The sequence below is a fragment of the Hippichthys cyanospilos genome, chromosome 5 (genome assembly GCF_059441005.1).
Source record: "Hippichthys cyanospilos isolate Australia breed blue-spotted pipefish chromosome 5, RoL_Hcya_1.0, whole genome shotgun sequence".
In the NCBI taxonomy this organism is placed as follows: Eukaryota; Metazoa; Chordata; class Actinopteri; order Syngnathiformes; family Syngnathidae; genus Hippichthys; species Hippichthys cyanospilos.
In genome coordinates this window covers 10,482,030-10,507,959 of record NC_142373.1, presented here as the reverse complement: position 1 = coordinate 10,507,959, position 25,930 = coordinate 10,482,030, and the positions used below count along the sequence as shown (strand labels likewise).

Here is a 25,930-nt window from a genome sequence, read left to right as displayed (position 1 = left end):
GGGCCAACAGGCAAGGCAAGTTTTAGAGGTTAATTGCAGGTCCGTGTTAATTAACCCCAGGCCAGGGCTCAGTTTTATCTATGAAAATATACCTTTGTAGTTAAGACCATAAAATAGCAAACAATTAGCTGCTAAGATTCTGTTGTCAACGGAAAGTTCCCAAGAAAACCTCGTCCAAAAATATTGTTATGAAGCAAAGCTATGATGCTAGTCAGGTTTAAATGTTTTTTTTTTTAATATAAAATGTTAATATTCTACCTTTCATTCATTAGGTAAGCCATTAAAATGGTCAAGTTTTTCATTTACCATTTTTTTACCATGAGCAAAAATATAGTGGTAAGACATGGCAATTACAGCAGTAAAATTATTTTGAAATGTTTGGGTCGCCATTTGTAGGTTCATGCCCCTTTTGAAACCAAGTGTTTGAACATTTAGTGCTTTGTTGAATGAATTATTGTAAGAACTAAATAACAGCAATAACCACATTAATGTGTAGGGTTATTCACACACACACATATTTTATATATATATATATATATATATATATATATATATATATATATATATATATATATATATATATATATATATATATATATATATATATATATATATATATATATATATATATATATATATTATAGGCTGTCAGGTTTTCTTTCATTATAGACAAAATAACGGTACTGTTCTTTAAGGTATTAATTGAACATAATTGATCATTTAGTTATCAAAATATGGACAATAATCTTTGCTGCTGAAATTGGGAAAATATATAACCCAAAAACATTTCTCAATATGGCCACGTTAACTTGAACAAAACTGTTATTCGTTTGGTCTTTGAGCAAGAAGGGAAAAAACATCTCATACTATAATTTTGACTTATGAGGGCACTCATTTGAGCCACATGATCCTAGGTAAATAAATACATAAACTATAATCAGGAATATTGGGAGTGTGCAGGCTTCAACTAAGTTCAATCGACAATCCTGGATAGTTTCTGCCATTACTTACCTTACATATCCTGCTGCAATCCAACCTATTCATCTGTGTCAATTGTGGCGGGCATTTGTTTTTATGTTAATTTATTGGAGTTAACCTGAGTCCTAGTGTGCTCAATAAAGGGACACCCTGGCCTTTCCAATGTCTCATGTGCTTGGATGGGATGCAATTCATTTGCGGGCTTGCTGAGACAAAATGCACACTGATTTAAAGGCTGGGTCTCAGGTTAAAAAAAAACAAACAAAAAAAACAAGCCTTATGTAGATGGAAAAAAAATTCTTACCCATTCAGACCTTTCCATGTTACCTCGTCTTTACAGATTTTCCGCCTCTTTGGAAATCTGCAAATCAAGCAAAGTGGTTACACTCTTACCTGCTCGCACTTGTTCATTTCAGCTCTTATGAAATACTCACTCCCTTCTCAAGTCTGACATCTACAGTATTCAGTGAGTAAACTGACTCAAGGGGAAACCGCCCCCGCATGTCCATTCGCTAGCTTGCTTGGGGAAGGTTTAGCTAGCCTCGTCCGAGCCGGCCTTGTCGCGCTGGCTGCCGCTTCCTCCTCCCTTCTCTCACACACAATGCTGACTGGTCCACTGTGCCGGCGCTGGCTGAAGAAGTGCTGTCTGACCCGTCATCCGCAATCCTCCACACTAGCATCGGATGCTGCAGGCACTCGTGGCTCCTACAACGCTAGCCCCTCATGGCCTCGTCCGTCTTTGCGTACATCAGGCAGGCGACACAATCTCACATGACTCGACTACACCAATTTTTATTCGGGCGTTGCACAAACTAAAATTCCCTGAAATCTAATCCAGACACTGTGAAGGTTTTACTGTGTTCACATACAACAATCAAAACACACTCATCTCATCAGAGGAACTACGCTTAGGGACAAAAATCAGGTTCATCTATTCTAAGTCATGTAAAACAATGACAAATTAAAGATATAAACAACGGGCTTGTGATTTAAAAAAAGAAAATCGCTCAATTCCTGGCATAACAAGCGCACAGAAGGGAACAAGTGGCTTTGCAGGCAAAAAAGACAAAATACAAATCAATCATAGTAAGGTTTCAAAACGATGCGCTCATGTCTTGATTTGAAAGTACAGTCCTTCTTCCGTAAACAGTCTGACTCGTGTGCTCCTCTAATGCCTCAAAGTAACCTGCAGCTTTCCTGACAATTCCTTTGCTCACCGCCTCGACTCTCCTGCTGCTAAGAACTGAAGCCTGTTGAATGGATACAGGATAGAACAAATAGTTATTCTGCACTCGCATAAGCTTACTCTGTGCGCTTGCTAAGAGGGGTGCCCCGAGAGCCCAGCCAAACTTACCGGTGCCTTGTTTTAAAAGCGCCGCGAGCCATAACCGCCACCGCCAGAGCCGTAGCCGCCTGAGAATGAAACGCAAGACTAAGTTCTGATTACCGTATTTTCCGCACTATAAGGCGCACCGGATTATAAGGCTCAATTAATGACATATTTGAAAACTTTTTTTCATATATAAGGCGCGCCGGATTATGAGGTGCACCCTCAATTATTGACATATTTGAAAACTTTCAATCACAATATAGTAATACTCAAAGTAATAACATCAATAACTCAAATAATCACTCTAAACTCTCAATAGCATAACTCAATGTCAAAATGACCAACCTTGTTCAACTGTAAACACACAAAAGAAACAGGTAAAGCTTACGTCAGTTCATTTCCCATCTACGAATCCCAATCTCATCTATATCCCAATCTCACCAATATCGATCTGTATATAAGGCGCACCCGAGTATAAGGTGCACCATCAGCTTTTTAAAACAATTAAGGCTTTTAGGTGAGCCTTATAGTGCGGAAAACACGGAACACGTTGTCGTTTTTCACGGCACAAGCCCACTCACCCCCGTATGGTCCACCAGAGTTTCTGCCGCCAAAACTGCTTCCCTTCATGGGACCGTAGTTGGACTGGTGGCTACTGTAGTTACAATCATTGTAATTTCCGCCACCGCCGTAACCTGAAGACAAAGGTGTTGGTCAGTTATGTTGCAGCAGCCATTAGACTTTATTCACTCAAAAAATACAGTGAAACCTCAAACCTGCCTTAAAGTGAGGCAAATTTGGAAGTGCAAATTTTGGACAACCAACTGTGCCAATGCTTGACAAGAGTTGAAATCATTACAGTCGGTATGAAACGACTTTGTTTTCACCCAAAAAGGCCGATGGTGGTTAACTACTTTGTGAGACACCAAATGTTCGCCATTCTACACAGAGACTGACCCGTGGGAAAACAAGTCCCCCTCCCACACCCCTATGATGGTAATTAAATTATAAACATACCAGTCTATCAGTAATCCACATTACACAAATGAAATAAAAGCTAGGCTTACTGTTAGCTTAACTGCAGATTTCCAAATAATTACTTTTGAAAATCGTTTCAAAACGGGTTTCTTTTAGACAAAAACAGCAACCAAATAATTTTGATAATAATAATAATACAACATGTTAGAGCATTTCCTGCTCAATTTGAAAATGTAATATTTTTATTAAGGTACGGAGATTAAAACATTTTTAAACATTCGTCAGTTGATCAAAGGAGTAATTAAAATAATTAACTGCACTTCTCCGAGTTATTGCAATAAACATGCCTTGACACACATGAGCTGATTAAGAAAAATCGGAAAACCCCACAATAAAAACAAACCGGTAAAACTGTTTCAAAGAGGGATACCTGAAAGGAGCAGTAATAGTGCTACATCAGCATCTCCTGCTAGCTCCACATTGGTTAGAAAAAGAGAGTCATGCGACACATTAACTTTTAAGAGGTTCCACTGTATAAGGTCTATCCGGAGATAATGAAAGGCTGTACCTCCACCGTTACCTCGGTAACCTCCGTCACAGCCGCCACCGAATCCACCACCCTGATTACCATATCCGGGGCCTCCCCCTCCATACCCTCGTCCTCCATAGCCGCCACCTCCTCCACCATAATTACCACCGGGACCTAAAAGACAGAAAAGCAACGGGATAGTTATTGTCTGTTCAGACCCAACAACCAACTTGAAATAAAATTACTCACCATCATAATCATCATAACCACCTCGTCCGCCGCCGTAGTTATCTGAGGAACAATAGAGTGTATTTTTATCAAAGTTGTAACTTTACCATTTTATCCATTATTGTTCCCTGAAAACAAAAACTCACTTATTGAACAAACGCAGTAGTTTTCTAGCATGTTGAAGGCAAGGAACTATGTCAAATTAAGTTGAGGAGCTCCAGCCAAGCTTTACTGCCATCTTGTGGCAGCTATAAACAATCATTTAAAAATATTTCACTATACACGTTTTTGAATCAAAGCAAACTAGTATCTGTCAACTTAACTTGTAACCATCAATATGTCATACAGGATCCATTAGCAGTCAAAAGTTTTCAAAAACAAAATTCCTGTCTTACTAAGATTACACACCTCGGCGATAGCTGTCAGGACTTCCATAATTATTATTTCTACCCATGAAGTTGCCAGAGCCTCCGCTTCTCCCTGAAATGGAGATAATGGTCAAATTCAACCTAGCGTACAGTATAGGCAAATCAGAACTGAGAATGCACACTTACCCCTGCTATTGGACATCACGTTCATTTCTTGCTTGGAGAGCGCTTTCCTGACTTCACAGTTGTGCGAGTTGATGGTGTGGTATTTCTGAGCTTTGGGACAAAATGCATGATTTAAAAAACTCAGCATATTGGCACAATCTCCAACAAGATCTGACGTCAAGCAGCTAATGACATACCGACAATTTTGTCAACAGTGTCGTGATCGTCAAAGGTGACGAAGCAGAAGCCTCTTTTTTTGCCAGTGGAGCGTTCCTGCATGACTTCGATGCATTCGATCTTGCCGTATTTCTTGAAATAATCTCGGATGTGGTAGTCTTCTGTGTCCTCTTTGATACCGCCCACAAAGATCTTCTTAACCGTCATATGAGCGCCTGGTTTGTTGGAATCCTGAAGGAAGAGCGGCGACAATCACGGTGAGCGAAAAGCACACATACCATGCGTGCGTTTGACACGCATTCCGGTTACCTCTCTGGAAACGGCCCTCTTGGGCTCTACCACTCGGCCGTCCACTTTATGTGGCCTAGCTTTCATTGCGTCGTCAACCTCCAGCATGGACGAGTAGGTAACGAAGCCAAAGCCTCTTGACCGCTTGCTGCCGGGATCTCTCATCACCTAATCCAACAAAAACAATGAATAAGTACTGACCATTGAAATTCACTTGAGAAATCATTGTACTTTTTATTCTTATGATGGTAATTACAATAAAAACATACCACACAGTCGGTCAGTGATCCCCATTGCTCAAAATGGGCCCGTAAACTCTCCTCTGTGGTTTCGAAGCTCAGGCCACCGATAAAAAGTTTCCTGAGCTGCTCCGGTTCTTTACAGTCACGGTCCTGCACATTCAACACGAATATGAAGGCAATTAAAAACACTTTCAACATAATAAAAAAAAAAAAAAACCTCAAAATTCACGCCATGAAACACACGATTCACTCAACAAAATTAGTTTAACATGATTGAGGTACTAATTTGCCATTTTTTAATGGAGGTGTAAATGTGAATTATAAAACTGGGAATATTTTCAATTAGTAAGTAAACATGAGAAATAAATACTTTGTCTAATAACAGGACAATAAATATCTACCGAGCCGCGACACAGTTTAAGACTTTCAGTGAGTTTAATTAAAACACATTTACATGTTTTGCTGGCCACCTTTTCCTTCTTGACCGCCTTCCTTCCCTCAAGAGATCCTTTACAATCTCGCATTCACATTTCAGTCCTTCCCTTTGCTGCAACCTACCTTCCTTCCTTTCCTTCAGACCTGCTCTTAATTCATGCAACCTTACATCCTTTCTTCCTGCACGTAAACCTCCTTACTGCCTTCCTTACCTCCCTTCCTTTCACCTCAGACCTGCATTTTTCTTCTTTCCTTCTTTCCCCCTTTATTATTTGCATCCTTTCTGACTTTGCTTCTGACTAATATTCTGCCTTCTTTCGGTACCTGTCTCAAACTGCTAAACAAACCACCGCCTTTATTCTCGATTTTTTTTGCAGATTTTCACGGAAAACTCGCACAGACGTTAAATTTCAGAAGGTTTCACAAGTACAATACCTACTTTCAGCACTACGGTGTATTTAATTTACGTCTATTTAATTTACGGAGTATATTACAACGAGGCCTGTCGATTTTAGAACGCGCTACACGCGATTTGGCTATATCAAAACAAAACATTCACAGATAACATTGTTGATTTTTTGTTAAGTCTAACTTTGCGCTATCTTCACAAGCGATACACATTTTGAATGGTTATTTAAGAAAATGGTGGAGGCCTGCCGGCTGCACGTTGGCCTTGACTGTTAGCGCTAGCTCAAATGCTAATTCGAACCACACTGTGCGAGCTTTGACAACGCGAACAACAAAGAGCAAAGATGAAAGACGCCACGTCAGTTCTGTCATCGTCTCAAAGTGCCGTGATGACGCCATCGCCGCGAAATGCGAAACCTATGATGATTTAGGGGAGAGAGGAGGGGGAGAAAAATCATAGAATCCCGACCTCCATTTTGATGTCCATTCGAGTTCGGGAACGGAGTTGGTCACGTGACAAAGCCAGGCTACCCGCTGACGTCATTGGAGCGGTCAAATCGGTTCTTCGTCAACGCGAAAACAAAAACCAACACAGGCTAGTATGATAATGGTATTAAATTCCATGTATTTTTCGGATTAAAGTGAAATATTTTTGTAATGGCATTTTTTCGTGTCTGCTGCGAAGGGAACCAAGAACTAGCAAGCAACATACGCCATCTAGTGGTGAACGAGATCATAGGCTTAAAAGAAAAGCCTTGGCAGAAAATGACTTTAAAATGTGTACTGGGTTGTCCAGAATTAGTTCGACACTTTAAATTGTTTTAAATAATTCTTTCATCACACATATTTATTACATTTACATTCAAAATGGGGTTCTAACCAGGGTCGAAATGAAGTTCGTGATTCAAATCATGGTTTCAAACAAGGTTCAGGATTTTGAACAGGGACAAGGGCTTCAAAGTTGGGTTTGAAGTCCAGATGTGTGTTTGTAAAACTCATGGGAGTCCCTAAAGGTAGTGCTTCCAAAAATAATTCCCTTCATCCTTGTTACATCCATTTTTCATAGATCCCTTTGCCCTTTCTTCCTCCTGTCCCTTTATTCAGCATCCAGCGTACTGTACAGAGACCTCATATGAGTCCTTATAAACCTTCTTTCTTGTTACGTTTCTTTCATGCACTTTGTGATTATATGATTTCTTTATTTCATGCCCCACCCCCTATGGTGACTATAAATAAAATAGTTATCTACAAAAATGTTCATTTTACTTTTTAAAGGGTTTATTCAGATTACAGGTTAGTCTGAAACTGAAAAAAATGAGTGCATTGATCTGCCTGAACTACAAAGAAAATGTCAACCCTTATATAAACTAGAAACATCTCTGAATAACTGCACCATTTGATGCTAAAAAAATAGAGCTAAAAATAATAATATAACAGAAAATGTAAATTGATCTGGAACATAGGAGCTGCAATACCTTACACATTTTAATCTGAAGAAAACCATATAAAACATAGTGCTGATTCTTCTCCAAATTACATATGATTTAGAAAAAAAGTTGTTGACAGGAATTTAAATAGTTCATAACCACCACAGACTCGGACATTTCAATCTCACTCGAGATTTCTTCATTTTTATATTTAATTATTATTGACAATAATTGATTACATTAAGGATCTGTTTTACTTTCTCACACTTCCGCCCATCCAACTTTAAAACTGTCACCCACTCCTCCACATTGCCTATAGTAACCACTATGACGAAAAACACTAAAAAAAAAAAATGCAAAGATATTTTTGATGTCCTATGCTTCTTTATGGTTGTACAACACGGTATGGTGATGTGATAAAAAAACATTTTAGAGCTGCTATTTGTTATGTGGGAAACATGACAGAGTATCGGCTTCCTTACTTAGATATTCTGATAAGCACGATTGGATGCGTATGATCTATTAGCCAGATGCTAAGAAGCCCGCTTGAGCCTAACCAGCACGTCCGAATATATGACTGCTTTATGACTCAGACAATACTTGTCATTAACTTTATTGTCCTTGGTGAGGGAAATACAACCCCAATAAAAAAAAAGGCTAATGCTGTTCTGACACTGTTAACGCTAAGTATTTATAATCACTCCAAATGCAGACATGCCTTTTGTTTTGACCCGTCTCTGTTACAGCAATTACAGCTTGGAGATGAAAAATAGTGGCAAGAAATGGAGGAGGAAAATAATGGTGGATTTATTTAATTTTGTGTATTCTGCAGAATTGACTGTTGATTTGTCTTGTTGAAAGTCTAAAGGCAGTAAGTACCCTTGTGAAAAATAGAAAACTCATCCATCCGCTTATCAGAAATAAAATTGTTGTATCATTACTAATGACTGTGGGTTAAGAGCAATCCAGGCTTTCATTTTCAACAACCAAACTAACATTTAAAAAAAAAACAATCTTTACAATATTTTTTTCTAAGAGGCCCTCTATTGTATATATTTTTTTAATATTATGCTTGCATTAGTTTGAATTAAGTGGCAAAAATCACCCGTTTTATCCACTTCAGGCGGTAACCCCTTTGCCACTTGCTGGCGGCTGATAATGACATCACAGTTGCTTTGGGTTCAGGGGTGAACTACCAATCACGACTCACCTGTTTTTTTTTTTTTTTGTCTTGTCACATCACAATTGTTCGTTTCCTGAGGCTTGAGCACACGCGATGTTATTTTCAGTCGACGGCAAGTGGCAAAATGGCCGCCCATTGAGATGGAATAAAACGGATGGATTTTTCTGTTAGAAAACCGGGTTAAAACTGACGGTGAAATTTTTTTTTTGAGCCAAGTACACTCTTAGCAGCACAAAGTCTTTTAAAAATAAAAGGCACACAATATTTTGCAGACGAAGTCACTACAACACAATTTAGCAATAAATTACTTCATATTCCAATTAATTTGCTCATAATTTGAAAAAAATATATGTTCCAATGTTATTTGATTTCTACTTTAAGACACGATTCAATCACAATATAAATCACAAGTCTCTTCTCTTCACTGGCACTAACTTAAAGGATGACCATTGTTATTAAATCATTTCATTTGCTTACTGTAAGTACGTATACAAGTTGTTGTTTTTGCATTTGTTACTCGCCCTGTCAAGCCAATTGTTAGCATTATCTGTGGAAAAAGTGCAACATAAATTAGTTTTAGTTCTCCTCATAGCAGATAAATGTTGGATTTTATTTTCTTGCCATACATTTCACTACAGGAGACCGAAACCCAAAGTGCATTTGATAAATGTACTTGCTTTAGTGCTTGTGTCACACCATATAAATAAACCTGATGTATTAGTGCTGGTCTGTAGCTATCATAAACTAACGGGGCAGGTATGTTAGTTTTTCACACCGACAATAGAACTTATAAACGTACGATCATCCACACAGAGTGCGGTGAGCCTGATGAATAATATCTCAATTGAAAGCTTCTATTAGTAATTTTGTGCAGAACACTTTGAAAGATGAGATATATATGAGGCACCTACTCTGCTGTGTGTCATTTTATAACTATTCATCACAGCAACATTAGTCCAAGATCTAATGGTATTGAACAATTAATTTGCTTTAGAGGAAAAAAAAAAGAGAATACAAATTAAAATTTCATAGCGCTCATTAGAAGGTCTTAACAATTCGTTCTTGCTTATAAAGCTTTGTGTAATAAAGCAAGCCATTGAATCAAATGCGGACGGAGGCAATGGCATCCTTGCTGGGACTAAAATGCTGCACTTAAAAGCTATATTAAATAATTCATATTGCTTTATGGGCATTTTACACCTGCAAATTATGGTGAGCTGTATATCTGGGAGTAAGCAGTGGCTGTGGAGCCACACGTCAGCAAAAATAACAAGTACTGTAAATCTTCAGACAAGTGTGCGTAGAAACGATGCAAGTAAGCCTACTAAGGTTAGGTCACGTCATTAGATGGAGATAGAAAAAAAGAGGCACTGTATCGACACGCCTCCCAAAAATTATACCCAAAAAACCTACTAAAAAAAAAAAAAACGCACATATACACACACACACCAACAAACTTCACAGACTCTTCAAAATCTTTCTTACAAACAAATGCAAAAATGTCACACAAAACAAATTTACTCATACACCAATCAAATTCTCACAAATCCACACAGAAAATTCTCTCATTCTCACGTCAACAAAAAAAACTTGCTCACCCTCCCTCATTTTCATGAATGAAAATGGAAGCCATCTCAAATGCTTACTGGCGCTAACATACAAAAACATGTAAAGAAACTATGCAAAAATAACTATGCACTTCATAACGTAAAATGACAAACAAACCGAAAGAGACCAAAAAAGTTAATGTACTTCAACTGCACTATGGCAGTCGTTATTTTGAAAACCGCTAGAGGGAGCTCGCGTACCATTACATTTTGTTCTAACAATATCTTTTTAACTGCTTCCATTCCATTACAACCTCAGATGTCTTGACTAGACAGCATACACAAATGGTCCCCCGAATACCCTTTTGACCCATCCTAGTCATTGTCCACATTTGTGTCCATTTCAATATACAAAATAAAATCTATCTATCTATCTATCTATCTATCTATCTATCTATCTATCTATCTATCTATCTATCTATCTATCTATCTATCTATCTATCTGTCTGTCTGTCTGTCTGTCTGTCTGTCTGTCTGTCTGTCTGTCATCCACTCATCCATCCATGACACTTAAATGTGCAGGATTTCGAAGTTACAAGAACAACGATTTTTTTTCATCAATCTCCACTAGATGGCAGCAGGGTCCATGAAAAGGCAAACGTTGCCCTCGTCACAGCCTACAGATGCTCTCAACGCAGTTTCCAGACAAGATTGTTATTTTACCCCGGTGATGACATGTCTGGCAATCATCTCAAATTTTAATATTTGTTTGTTTGTTCCCATAACCGTGCCACGACAGGGAATATTTTCTTCTAAACAGAAAAATACACGGTGAATGGAAATTTTCATTACAAATCCCTCCTTTAAAATTCATTTTCTATTTATTTGTGTCGATATTGTCATTGTGTCCTATGTCGTTGACCTTGTCCCGATGAGGCATGGACTTGGCTCCACATGCACATCAGGGAGAGAACCTGCAGTAGATGATCTGTGTTTTGGCCAGACGGACATACGCACATGGAAACTGTGAGGAAATGGACATCCAGAAGAGGGAAACCAAGCAGTCCATTTAGATACTGTCTACACCTTTTCACATGCAAGTACAAAGCCGCTCTCACACATCGGTGTTGACTACAATCGCTCCCCGAGGAATTCAGGGAAAGAACAATTCCTTGCATCTGTTTCCTGTTCACTCGCATGGAGGAAACTGGGTATAAATCACAGCAAATATAAATAGAATCAGCATTCAATTTACAGGAGAGTGGTGTAGCCTTGCAATTTTTTTTTTATTTTGCTTCTGTGAAAATGATATGTGCATATTTGCATTCAACGGAGGATGCATAAAATAAATGAGATGCCTTAGGTGTTGATGGCCCTTTGGACTTACAGCATCACATACCACAACCTTAGCATTGTTTTTATAACCATGTGTGTACATACATAAACATGGCATAGACCAGTGGTTCTCAAAAAGGGCTATGTGAAGGCATGGTAGATTTTAACAGGGCTGTATCAGCACATCTAATTTAATGCTTTGCAATGCCGTGACAGGGACAGTCTTTTCAAAATAAGAGCAAATCAATCGGAACATTCTAAAAGCTAAATTATGTTCTAATGACTCATTTGGAAAATGTTTTACGTCTATTATCATTCGTACTACAATTTTCTGGTGGAAAAGCCAGAAATAAAACTGACGGTATAACACAATGTCTTTCAGAGTTGTTGAATGAAATACATCAAGATAGGGCTATATTTTCCGATAATGGTACCTGTCACTCCAAATAAATAAATTCTGGCTGGAAAAAAAATCACAGACGGTATATCGTTGAAAAAAAGGACAAGAGCCACTTCACATAGACAATATTTCATTAAAATTAGAAACATTCCGGCTATCCACATGCTAATGACAAGCAGTGGATGCATGTATACTTCCTGCATACATCCAACGTTTGCTATTGTTCTTAATGACAATAACTAATTATTAATTGGTTGAATTAAAATACACACTGCACCATCGTAAATTTCTATGTGTCTACTTATAAATTACATTTCTTTGCTAGGAAATGTCAGTAGTCCCATTGAAAAAAAAACAACTAAAACATGAGGCTAAACTTAAGTTTAAATGTAATGTTAGGCTGTAGCATTAAATTCAACAAGTTCTGACAAGACTCCTTCCAACTTGTATTACCACCCATAAATCCACAGACATTGATGCACCTACTTTGTATGTTAATATTGACCGACCTTTGTTTTTTTTTTTTAAAGCTGATACATGAAGAAGTGTTTGACACGGCGTATTGACATTGTCATGCAAGTCTGGACAAATCTCTTTTGGATGAGTCAGAGGTCAGGAATGCATCTATTCCTCATGTGCATGGACAGAAAATTGCCCATTTTGTCAATTTGACTTCCAAATGAGCAGGACAGTGAAGGAATTTAATGTATTTATTGTTGTGAGATTTTCCTATAGTCATTGTGAATGACCAATCCAGTCAACGACCTTGCCCGTCTGGTGCAAAACTGCAAGAGGCGAGCGGCTGCTTGGAAGCAGTCCAATGCATCAGCCTATTGATGAGGCACAGATAGTGTGCTGTAATAAAAACCTTTATTTACAGCTCCGACACAGGGCCGCTAATTGACTGCCTGGAGGAAAACAAATGTCGAGACTCACCGCTCTCACACGTCCAGTAACACGTTCCAAGTCATGTGATCATCGCACAATTCGTCTGCCTATTGTCGAGTGAGATCACGCACGAGCGTGAAAACTGACAGCAAAAGTCAAACGTTTCCATAGATCACCAAGTTGCCAGTCCAGATGATCAGCATTTTATATACTGCACATCTATCTATCTATCTATCTATCTATCTATCTATGGTAGCTAGCTAGCTATCCATGCTAGCTCTGTTTGTCTGACTAGCTACATCTATCTATCTATCTATCTATCTATCTATCTATCTATCTATCTATCTATCTATCTATCTATCTATCTATCTATCTATCTATCTATCTATCTATCTATCTATCTATCTATCTATCTATCTATCTATCTAAATAAAACAAAGAAAGACTAGTATATCTGTTGGACAATGTGAGGATAAATGGCTCTAGAAAATGGATGGAAGTTGCACGATCAGTCCTCATTGGCATTATTCACATGGCCAATAGGGGGCGCTTAAATCTAAAACGTAATTACGTGGTAATTTGGGGCAGGTAAAAAACGACTACTGTGATCTTTTTTTTCTACAGGAGGACGGTCTCATTGATTAGGAGAAATGTCTTCAAGTTCTATAGATATTGCAGTCATTTTGCAAGTAGATTTTTGCTATCCTGCTTAAATAATCAACCAAACGGACGCTGTCCACGAAGGCGGTATGTGCTTGGCAACAAAAGGAAGACTTGATAGAAGGATTTCCTGTCCCCCAGTGCGAATGCAGTTTATTGTCATTTGCACACGTACCAGGCTTTTGTGGGCAACATAGTCCCCCCCTCCTAACAAAAAAAAGGGGGGTGGGCCAGATGTGGGAGATGGGATGCTGCGGTCTCCTTCCTGCCACTAATTTTTGTATACAGACAACAAATGAGCAGAAAAGTGCTGCTTTCACAGTTTTCCGCCGCCCCGACGTTGAGATCCCAGGCCGAATGAGACAAAGGGATGGCGGGATGATGAAGTCCCGAGCAGCGCTGGGCAGGTGTTTCATTCGTCTCTGGGGGGGGTCTGGGAATACACCTGCCCACTACAAAGCCGGCGTGATGGATCGAAAAAGCCGCTAACTGACTCAGCACTTAAAGAGCTCTACCTGGGATTACAGCAGAGAGGACCTGATTGAAGTGCGCTGTCATAGCGCAAACAATAACACGCATTTGTCTTATCTATCAGGCACAATCATCATGCTGCTTATGTACAGAGGATGGCAACAACAGACAAAACTCTTGCAGACATATTACTGCCTGAAGGTCTTCAATACGCACGGATTACAGAAACCGACTTGGTAATGCTTGATGAAAAAAAGTAAACTCACCAGAGATATGGATTAGTCGAGTTTGGCTTTCTCTGACCAATCACAGAAGAGAAAAACGATGATGTCATGATAGATACCGCTCCGACCCTGTGAGGAAGAATTTGAAATTTGATTGGTTAACTCAATTACTGCCAGCCCAGTTAAAAGGGATCTTTGGCTTCTATAGCTCCCGGTGGAGCCCCGTAAAAATGACGACTATAGTCATCAATGGCATTGAACGAGTTAAAAAACACACACACAAGAAAAACCCAGTGTTATTTGGCTTGAAATTATACAGACTAGCACTAATAAATACAATGTCCATGGGCAGATTAGATTGTCTTGGCAAGAGAGACAAACTAGATTCTGATTGGAAAAAAAACATGCCATGAAAAATCCCATTTAACCCATTTTACCCTCAATTTTTTTTTTTTCAATTCAAGATATTATAGCTTCATCTGTTTTATTCTGAATTAGTTCATACTCCATTTACGAAGAAGGTGTAGAGCGTGCATGGTCCCCTGAGTCAGTGAGTAATGTTGTATAATAGCCAGTGCCGGCAGGGGTCATTTTACAAGTGGACCCCGACAAAATATCAATGGGCTTTTCACACAGCTACTGTAGTAGAAATATTATCACCATCAATACATTTCACTTTAATTTTAGAGTATATTGTAGATTGTGCTTTCTTTGTATGTGCAATCCATGCAAATAACATGACATTCATTTGGAATAAATGCATATTTAGGAAAATACACAATTCTCATGAGGTTGTGCTTTGCACTTTTACTGCAGCTAAATAATTAAAATATTAGCAGCATAATGCAAGGTGTGGGGAGGCCTTTTCACTACCCAACCAGAGACAAGATTATTTGTTTTGTAATTTCTTACAGGAATGAGAACATGTATTCTTAATTCACCTTTCTAGAGGCAAACTTTAGGCAAAATGAATAAAGCATACCTATGGCAAGGAAAAAAAATCGACCAAGTCTGGTAAATCGACTTTGAAAATAGGTCGAAGCTTGATTGCTTGTCTTGGTGCACCACCTAGTGGGCAAATGGCCGATTCTGTTTGCGTGATTAATCCTTGCGCATTATTTTGACAATTTTGTGGTCATTTTTTTCCACTTCGTTCTGTCAATATTTTAGCCAGGCGATGGCACACTCCTGGTAGTGTGATAAATAAGTGGTTGTCGCACAGTAAACTGACATGTTGTCAGGGTGGGTGGAATTTCAGCTCCCTACTGTCTTCTTTTATTGTTTTCCTTCAATGTGAAATACCTTTGATGTAAAGATCAAAGGATTGGAAAAAAATAATGCACACCTACAGATTTATTGGTAAGCAGGCTTTCATGAAAAACAATATGAACACATGGAGCTTCCTAAGATAAAGGAACGAGCTTCGCAAAAAAAAAAACAACAAAAAGAAAACACGATGGCTATATTTTCCGATAATGGTACCTGTCACTCCAAATAATCTATAGTGGCTAGGTTTCAGGTGTTCAAATTTTTAACATTAAGGAGCAGTCAAACACAAAATCCTGCTCATCAAGAAGAAAAATAACAGGAAGTTATTGACATCAAGCTAGCAAGTTTGCACATTATTATACAATGCAGTGAAACGAATGGTAGTGTTTGTTGTTATTCAACGGTAGCTAGCATGCTAATGCTGATCACGATTGCTAGCTGGGTCGCATTGGCAAATATTATCGGCGTCTAAAAATTCAGGCGTATGGACGATAATAAACATGGAGTGGTTACATCCAATCAATTCCAACTTAAACTTGTGTCTGGGTTCACTTTCATCTGCTGGAGGCATCTCCATATCAGAATGAACTTTGTTGCAGCCATGCGGCGTGCCTTTCTTATCTTGTCCTGTTCTGCTTATCGGGCCGGCGTACACGCTTGCTTCTGTAACGAGCGTCACGCCTTGCACCTCTCCCCATGTGGACGGGCCCCCACATCCGTCCGCGCACACACAATAAGAGGCCGGTGGCGCTCGTGTGTTGTGTGTAATGTTCCACTCGCGCACCTGTGCGTCACCCTCCGTATGTGCCCAGCACATGCACGAACGCGAGCGCAAGCACTGCATGGGGGGTGGCAATGACAGATTTAAAGGATGTTGTGGATTTGAGCGGGTGGGTGGTAGAGGATACGCTCGACATATAGCATGCGGCGGTGGCGTGGAGTGATGGCATCCTCTATTTAATGAGCGCGGCCCTATGGTTACACGCAGCTGTAAATCTGCCTCCTATCACTCGAATACAGGAAGCATTATCGAATAAGTGAAACGGGGACGGCTAATTTCCAAAGAGGCCCATACCTCCCACTGCGTCGTGGAAGGCAACCTTTGCACAAAGTCGGGTGTAAATGTATTGACTTTAAAGGATCACTTAAGGGGATTGAACATCGGCGCTTATATAATCCGCCTGTATGGAAAAATGAGGTTTACACAAGCATTTTCCCTCAATAAAAATTCTGAAGTAATTCAAAGTGTGTTTTCTTGGACGCGCCAAAATCGGAAGTAGTTGGAGCGAATCCAGACATCGAAGGGAGAATTCACGCACGCTACCCTCCATGTTTTATATTCTTCCTTCTTCCAACACAGCTGTTTTAAATGAGCGGCGTTGTTCGCCGGCTTATGCAGAACTTGTATTGGTGCTAATATTAGTTATTAATATTAATATTAGTGCCAAAAGTTAGATCAGATCAAGACTTATTAGGTGACAGATGCCAAAATATGGTGATGGTCAATTTTATATTTACGTGTTGAAAAGATAAAAAATGTGTGAATTTTTATGCCGAAGGTTTGGTTTTTTTTTTAAACATTTAGGGATGCTAAAGATTTTACTACTAAAAGCCAGCAGCTCTTTGACCTGTTAGCTACTTCCTGAAGCTAACTAGCTAGAAGAGATAACTCGCTAATTGGCAGTAAATGTGAGCTCCAATAAGAAAAAACATATTTTGACGATTGTGTTTACATATTTTATGAGATGAAAGGGACAAAATTAGTAATGTGGGTGTGACCTTTGGTGCCAATTGATCATATTTTTTTCACATTTTGGGACGCTATAGTTTTTACTGCTACAGCTTACATGCTACAGCTAACTAATTTTTTATTTTATAGACAGTAGATGTCAGCTCCAATGACATCGTCCAAAATATTGCGACGATTGCTTGATGATTAAGGGGCCAAATTTAGGAATTAGCATGTGAATTTTGATGGTTATAGATTTACACTAAAAACAACCAGCAGCTGTATGCTAACTCCCATAGCTAACTTGCTAGCAAAGCAAACTAGCTAATCGGCGAATGATAACATTGAAAATGCAAGCTGATATCACATTGCCTGTTAAAAATATATAAATGAAGCTTGTTAATGAAAAATGGACTGATCTGACTTTGTATTATAGCCCCCCAAAAAAGCAACACATCCCAGATGTTCCAGGCTAAAAGTGCAAAGCACCTTTGTGTCACTGCCCCTCTTGCTCTCTTACTCTCCTGTCTTCTCAGCCTTGATTTGTAGAGTGCTCGTGTCAAAGGGGACTACTTTGTAGATGCTGTGCCCTGCTTAGCTGTTTCCCCACAGAAAGGCCAGTAAATGTCACTCCATGACACTCTCTGGACTGTCTCACTCTGACCATTACAAGGTTCCTGATATCGGAATCCCAATCAGTAAACCGATTTCAAAATTTGATTTCAAGCTTTCAAACAACTTACAAACAAATTACAAGTAGTCAAAAACAAACGTACCGATGCAAATGAGCTCTAGTTGGAGGCTGCCATATTTTCTAATTCCATTCTTATTGGGCTAAAAGCCTCCATGTAAACTCGGCTGATGTCCTGTTCAATAAATGCCAGAAAGAATTGGCAACTGCAGCTCTCCATGCCCAACCACCCAAAATGATGTATCATACTGTATGATGACTAATATCCAAAAAGGCGTGATGCCTTCAAAACTCCCTTGTCACATGGAAGCAAAGCCCCAGGCTCCCACTCGTCCTACGTTATGAAGAGTTGCATTCATTACGCACTTTATTATGCTTTAATATGCATTTTCAGTGGCCTGTCGGGGTGTGTAAAATTCCTATACACGGACGCTGCAGTGTAAAAACCCTTGTAAACCAGAACTGTCCTTGGGAATGCGGTTGGGATAATTTTGCTTTCCTTTCTGAAAACGCTGACTGTTCTTTTAACCTTATAAAATCGTTAGTGTTGGAGTGACGATAAGATTTGATGGTACTGCGCCACATGTGCTTTTTAGGATTAAAAAAAAACTACAAAAAAAAACATGCTGACTGCACTCTGTCCAGGGGATTTTACGGGGCATTCAAGTACGGCGTTATTAGAGGAAAGGAGAAGTCATGTGACAATCACCATGGGAGAAAACTTTTCTTTTGGGTTAAGTCACATGAGAAATGCTCCCATTTCTTTTATACTAACAGTACATTTTCTGGCTGCTTATGAATTGTGGATACAACACACACATAGCATCCGTGGCCATGCTGAGGGTTTTAAAATGAGGTTTGAGGAGGTTTGTGGAGCTCCTACATTGCTCCTACAGCAATGTTATAAATATACCAGACGACAATCATCATGGCACTCATCATTAGACTTCAAAACAGATCCGATTTAGAGCAATGGAATTAAATATGTCCTGATTTTACTGATCCAGAGAAATATTTCACAGTATAATGATACTTTTAATCTGACGTATGATGTGCAGTAGTTTTGCGTAATTCATATCTGGGTTCGGCTCATATTAGTGAATATAATTTTCATTTTCCTGACACTTAATAATTTGCTACTTTTGCTGCTCAAAGTCAGATGTTATGCATTTTCAGCAAGATGTGTGTGAATCGGTGTCAAATAAGGTAACCGCCATGGGCCACTTTTCTGCCTTTGTTAACTGTTTTAACAGCGGCCATTTTAAATTACCGCCATCTGCTGGCCGCAGTTAGTTTCTATCCCCCTGCTTAACGATCGAAGCCCAGCTGTTCAAGCTTTTTTTTCCATAAAAAAAGATAAAAAGAACAAAACAAAACAAAGTTGACGTCCACTGACGTCAACGGCGGTCCCTGGGAGGGTTCCAGATGACGTCATTTTACATCAACGGCACTCAAACAGTTAATATTTTGATGACGCGGCAACACAAGCGTTGGTGACTTGGGTTGTTATAATAATCTTTTTATCTCACTACATATGAAGGCTCATTTATCATATTTTCTCCTTGAAGTCTAACGAAACATAATAATCTTGAACAAAATTAAACTGTGGTTCAAAAAATTATATTTCAGACAAAGTGGAGCATAAACTTTACTCTGCTGAGTATTATTTTGCTAACCAGTCAATAAATACCAAGTTAGTACTAGAACAAAACAAAAACATCAGTTTTTTTAGCCCCCCTAAATCAAAATAACCTCTATGTACTGGGTCATAATGCTATCATCAGTACCACACATGTACAGTACATCAAAATACACATAGAGTACAGTACGGCGGCCTGATCGCTCAGGGCCATTTTTCAAAGGCTGACATCCACAATATGGCTGGTGAAACTCCAAAGAGGTTTTGGGTCTCAGCTTAATTAGATCCTGCAGAGCTAAATCAAATCAGTCTAAACGAGAGCAGAGAGCCAAAACCTCCCCACGCAAACAGGCGTCTCCTGTCTGCCCTGCATGCTCGTCAGCCGGCCAAAACTCTTGTTTTTTTTGTTCGGTTTTTGGCGGATAGATGGAGCTACAAAGCAAAGACATCTCTCTTCTCTTTCGCATAAATTCTCAATCGTCATACGAATGGTCAAAGCGAAGGATGGAGAAATTCGGCCCCCTTTCCCCGTTGCATGCTACTTAACACACTACTTAACCTTGACAAGTTTATATGATGCAAATACAATTAGCTTATCTCACCGCCCTGACATTCCGACTGCCCTTATTGCCTCGGGGGTAGGTTGCTCCATTTGCGTCGGCCACATTCACCTTTCTGGGCAGCAAAACGGCTACACTCTGGAAAGCAGTGCATTTCATGTTGCCATACGTCACTGAGTTTACAGTAATACACAACCATAACATTGCTACACAGTGTGTTTGCAGAGGATATTTTCATTTAAAAAGACAATATTTTATGTTCTCTGATACTCTGGATACATTTTTATCTATTTTTACTTTAAGTCATACTCTGCTTAGACTGGGAGCAAATATGGAGAAGTCTTTTTCGAGTAAAATATACCTCAAGAAATTTGCCGTGCAGTTTTTATGGGGGACACTGTGTTGTTTACATCAGGAGCTGCTTTGAGAGAAAATTATTAACATCTTCAAGTTCCAGGAAGAACTTCAAAATAAAAGTGTTCCAAAGGCCGTGAGTGTCATACCTCTTTGCAACGTTTGGCTGCTTTACTATAATGGAGAAGACTCACATGCAGCGCATTCTCCCCATGTATTTCATTACTCCTTAGCTTATTCCTTTTACTTACTGCCCGGTATATGTTTCTTTCCCGCCTGGGCCATTTTACGATTTGTTTAGCAAATTCTCCTCCAAAAAAATTAAAGAAACACTATTAGATTATTTATATTTGTGCTGAGCTGTATTGGACAAGCACCACAGGATATTAGGTTATCAATGGTAATTCTAACCCCGGTGGGATTGCAAAAATAGACGAGTCTAAGCCATGGTTTACCCCAACTTTTCTCTCCGAAACAGATGGGAATGTCTCCAGTTCATGAGGACATGTGAATCAGCTCATCTGTGGGAGTACCGTCAAATTCCTGGTCCACAACGGCGTGCTCAGTCAAATGTGGTGTGCAAGGATCTAACTGTGTTTATGAGTATTCTTGTTTTTTTTTTCTACATGATGGGGACAATATTCCAAATGCGTCCATCTTTGAAGGGACCTCTTGGACGTGGTGGACCCTGCAATTTCAGACCTCTTTTTGAGGGTCAAGACTCGCTTTTAGAATCTAGGCTTGAATTGGATTTTGGTTGAGGTTAGGGTGAGGCAATCTGTTGTGAAATGCATGAAGTCAATGGCACGTCCCCACTATGAGAGAAAACGAAACACAACGTCTGTGTGTGTGTGTGTGTGTGTGTGTGTCAGTTTCAGGCAGGTGATGCGAGCCCCTCAGCATCTGGCTGATGCTCCCTGGCTAGAAAAACAGTCGTTTCCCTGCTGCAGGGAGGCTTGGGCCCAGGTCCATTAGTCACAAGGCCCTGGACACCTCTCAGTCATCCCACCACATACGGCAGCGTAATTGATCGCCATCAGCGGCGAGTCGCGGCACGGTCACTTCGCGTTCGGGTTTAAAGAAGCCCGGGTCCGCAACTCCCGTCCTGTCTCTTTGCCATCACTCCAACTTGAAGGTGAGATGATTTAGGAGGCAGGGAGAAAGTTAATTTCTCTTGATCATTGTGTGCAACCTGGAGCCTTAATGGCGGGCGTAATTAATTCTGCTGATGTTAATCACCAGGGCTGGTCCCCACAATTATCAGCCCTGTGCAGATGGGGCACAGCACAGACATGAAAAATTAGGAAAATGAATCTGTAATGGGGTGGCAGATCTAATCTGTGTCAGAGAAAACAAAGTTAAGGAAGAGCGAGGAGCCTCAGGATTCCAGGTGAATGCCAAACAAAAACCTGTGCGGCAAAGCTGAAAAATGTGACCAAAGTGTTGGGTGATTACCGCGCCGGTCGTGATTCATCGCCGGAGCCGAGATCAACATCTCCGAGCCGAACAACGATTCGGGAAGGGGGGGTCAGATTCATCGCCACGGAAAGGTTAATCGGGTTCCGCTCGTGGCTGTGTGGCCTTTGCAATCACCGTGTAAACTCACTTAGAACCCATGTTCGATACCGCTTTTTTCAGACTTACCAGTATTAAACACTGATACCAAGTATCGATACCACTGGTACTTTTGACAAACCAAATCTACCCCAAAGCATTACATTGAATCACCTACTTAGTCCAATATTGGATTTTTCTTAAAAGTTTCATATTATTTTAAATCTTTTCATCTCCTCATTTGTCATTTGTGTTCGAGATTGTAGACCTGCTCCATGAGAGCGACCAATGCTAGTATCAGCTGCCATCACGATTACCGATACCTTAAAGTATGACCAGGTACTCACGCACCATCCTTTTTTTCTCTTTTTTTTTTTTCTAGTTCATCATTGTAAACGTGCCAGAAATAATTTAATTATCTTGGTGATCAATTGATCTGATGATTGGTTTTTTTTCCAATTAAGTGATTAATCAAAACGTTTTATCCTTGTGGAGTATTTTGCCCATTTTTGGATCATTTTCAACATAATTCTCACAGTTTTTTAGCCCAAGGATGGCACACTAGTGTGATAACTACTAGATAATCATATACCATGTTGAACATTGACATGTTGTCACCATCAGGGTGAAATTTCAGCTCCCTAGCGTCTTATTTCAATGCTTTTCCTTTGTTGTGAAATATGTTTGATGTAAAGATCAAAAGATTGGAAGAAATACCACAAAAGTGTTAAAAAAAACATGTTTTACATTCAAATGGACATGAATTATTGGAATTTTATTACTGGTTTGGACCATAAGAATATTAGAAAATAGTCAAACATGTTCTATTCTTCAACTTGTTGTTTCTAGTTTGCGATGGAAAAACTACTCGAAAAGAGCAGCCCATCTTTGCTCACTAGCAAAACTTAAAACATAATAATAAAAAAGACACAAATACACACGCACTACCGCACACAGATAAATGAAATATGTTGGCCAAAGGGAAAAACTGTAATCAATGAGCGCACACACACACACTGATTGTTTCAATCATGGCCCTTACCGATGAAAGAATTAACGGTCAAAGGACACACACTCCCAGAGGACACGTTCCTCTGCCGACGTCAAACAAAATTAAGCAAAATATAACTGATTAATTGAATTGCAGGGGAGCCATTTTTCAAGCTCTTACTTGGCCGTGGCAGTCGGGGCCATGGCGTCATTGCTATTTGCTCTGCTTAATTAGTCTCGTGCCTAGTTTGCACATTCTTACAAAGTCTGGGCCATGATAATAATAATAAATCTTTAGCCATCATAATTGTTCTTAGAACGGTAAAAAAAAAAAGAACGAGCGGCAATTGAGTGGAGTGGCGCTCGGTTATTGATGAGATGTGTAAGTAGCGGTGTTACAACTGGAACGCATTCTAATACGACACCTAGCTAGCAATGATTGATTTCATCTTATCTCATTTCTGCGCTTTGACTGATTGTGGAAACGATATGTTTTCTTAGGTAATCATCTCCATGACATAAAGCTTTATTAGCTTTCCTCTTTGGAGATGATGAAACTATTCTCTCTCAGACTTTTTTTCTTTTATTTTGGTCAGGACGGTTAAAGTTAAAGCATTAACTGGAGATTCATTTCAGTATAAGTACACGAATACATGAATGTAGTTTTACTTTTAAAAAGTTGGAAATAATAATGAAAAAAAATACACACACAAGCCAAGTTCAAATTAGCTGTGCCATCCCAGAAAAACAAAAATGAAATCAAACTAAAGTTACGAAAACTGTTTATCCAAGAAAACTATTAGAAAAAAATGCCAGTAAAAATGTGTTGGATTTGGTATTTTTCTTCAAAAGTTGTATTACACCAAAGAAAATTTTACAAGTATTTAAAACTAATATTTAAATTCCTCCCAAGACTTTATTTGAGTGAATATCTGCAATAAGCTTTGTACACAATAAGTGATTAATCATATTCCAATTTAGCATTTTTCCTTTAAATTGCATACATTTAATGGCAAATTTCTATTGTTCTAATTTGTAATTTTGGTTCCAATAATACATAAATGTAAAAATGCATTTTCTTCCTCGTTTTGTTACTTTTTTAGAGTTTTGTGCCACAGCACAGTTTAGCTGTGATAGGACTCAAATGGAACTGTGTTAAAAGTGAGCCAATTTTTAACTTTTATTATTCAAGTTTTGTTGAACATAATTATTGAAAAATGTGCTTGACCATATTTTTACCTTTAAGCTCCATTAATACCTATACAATCTATTAACTTAGTAAAGACTTTTTATTGCTTAAATAAAGCAATTTTCATTGTTTTATTTAAATATATGTTGTCATTTATTGAATAGCTTTTTAAACATTTTTTTAAATACATCATGAATATTATTCTGCCCTCGCTGACGTTTCAGCTAGCTAGGCAGATAGTCAACACCCCCAAAAAAAGACACCTGTTGGTGATTCTTCCCCTTTTTAATCACTTTAGATGCTTTAAGTAGGTGTAAAACTGAAACAAGAAAAACATAACTATTTACATGCTGCGGGAAATAAAATACAACAAAGTAACCAGCCCACTTGAATGTCGCATGACATAGCACGAGGTTAGACAAGCATGTAACAGTCGCGAGCTAATGTGCTATCCGCTAGCTCGATGCTAATCGCCAACTCGATGCTAATCCCCATAAGCGAACTGATTTCCCCCGTCGTTGTGACACAAACATTCAAACAATAACCCCAACAAGCGTGTACAACTCTAAACATAACAAACATATATACATACAGGCTGTGCTTGGCTCAAGACTTGAGGACTAGTGAGTTGTCGCCATTCAAGCATTCCCTTCTTGCTCGATGGGAAAACAGGAAGTGCACAATGCAACAGCATCCGGTTGTCCTTTCACATTCGCGCAAACTTTTAAATGAATGAAACGAACAGTTTTGTAACAACAGAAATGGTACAATGGCTCATAAGGAGCCAGAACAAATATCTCTGGGAATAACTAGCAGGAAAAAAAATCTAAAAAACACCAAAAGATGCAACCCTCCTTGTGATCAATTTGCACATTTTGACGATATTACAGTTAACTCTCAAGTCCCCCCCCCCCCCCCCCAGCTCAATACACAGCAAAGGTCAACATCTCATTTTGTTGTAATTACTCACAAGGGGAACATTCTTGAGGTGAAAGCCAACGAGGAATAATAGATGGCGTGCTTGTTTTGTTCATTGTTCTGTGGTCAGGTGTGACCAGGTGTTTACACAGGCCACACACTGGCGGCAAACCGAAGGACGCGCGGTGCATTTAAAGACGCCCTGCGAAACTTGTACAGCTCACATTCATCACGCGCAAGCCAGAACAAAAGCTTCGTTTCTATTTTTCGTATTATTACCGCCATGCGTCGGGAAAGCGTCAAACCTCCCTGCAAGGATGCGAAATTCCTCCGAGGGGTCGACCCGACGGAGATCAGTATGGTCATAATTCCGGCGGATTATATGCTAATGCGCTCTGGCCTGTTTGCGGGAGGAAATTGCATCGCGGTTATTAGCGCGACACCCGAGCTCGGCGACGCTACGCCCTCGTCGGCTCTCGGATGTCCTCCAAGGATTTACATTTTTATTACAACGCGGGTGAAATAACACCGCGCGCGCCCTCGGCCCTGAAAGATTTAATTGAATGTATTCAAATGTGATTCATTGAACAATTACACTCTCATTCTGCCAGTGCAATTGTTTTGCCTATAACGGGCTCTCCTTCGCCTTTCCTCATCCTCTCACTAACACTCCCACTCCCTTTAAATTAGAAATGGGGCTGGCCTTTGAGGGGGAATCGATAGTTGCATTAATTACAGCAATTCATTACCCAAATAAACGCGGGACTCAACCTTTG

The 25,930-nt window shown here is 39.4% G+C and overlaps 1 protein-coding gene across 5 annotated transcripts; it reads right to left on the bottom strand.

Moving 5' to 3' along the window:
• Positions 1 to 626: 626 nt before the first annotated feature.
• hnrnpa3 (heterogeneous nuclear ribonucleoprotein A3) lies at positions 627 to 24,848 on the bottom strand. 5 transcript variants are annotated; one of them, XM_088415536.1, is made up of 13 exons: positions 24,829 to 24,848; positions 14,304 to 14,390; positions 9,258 to 9,283; positions 5,311 to 5,433; positions 5,063 to 5,209; positions 4,774 to 4,984; positions 4,598 to 4,687; positions 4,452 to 4,523; positions 4,065 to 4,106; positions 3,855 to 3,989; positions 2,890 to 3,003; positions 2,333 to 2,391; positions 1,755 to 2,228 (listed from the first exon to the last, which is right to left on the bottom strand). In XM_088415536.1, the coding sequence occupies exons 5-12, from the start codon at positions 5,204 to 5,206 to the stop codon at positions 2,345 to 2,347; spliced, it is 855 nt and encodes a 284-aa protein (XP_088271662.1). In that variant the 5' UTR covers positions 5,207 to 5,209; positions 5,311 to 5,433; positions 9,258 to 9,283; positions 14,304 to 14,390; positions 24,829 to 24,848; the 3' UTR covers positions 1,755 to 2,228; positions 2,333 to 2,344. The 5 variants fall into 5 exon arrangements, with proteins under 5 accessions (XP_088271660.1, XP_088271662.1, XP_088271663.1 ...); XM_088415534.1 differs by lacking the exons at positions 1,755 to 2,228; positions 9,258 to 9,283; positions 14,304 to 14,390; positions 24,829 to 24,848 and adding exons at positions 627 to 1,339; positions 6,596 to 6,741; XM_088415537.1 differs by lacking the exons at positions 9,258 to 9,283; positions 24,829 to 24,848 and having other exon boundaries at positions 14,304 to 14,370.
• Positions 24,849 to 25,930: the final 1,082 nt, after the last annotated feature.

Coding starts and splice junctions, on each gene's coding strand:
- hnrnpa3 (XM_088415534.1), bottom strand. CDS start 6,670: ATGACGTCAGCGGGTAGCCTGGCTTTGTCACGTGACCAACTCCGTTCC. Junction 4,688..4,773: donor CACTGTTGACAAAATTGTCG/GTATGTCATTAG, acceptor TTTGTCCCAAAG/CTCAGAAATACCACACCATC. Junction 2,392..2,889: donor CTCTGGTGGACCATACGGGG/GTGAGTGGGCTT, acceptor TTTCATTCTCAG/GCGGCTACGGCTCTGGCGGT.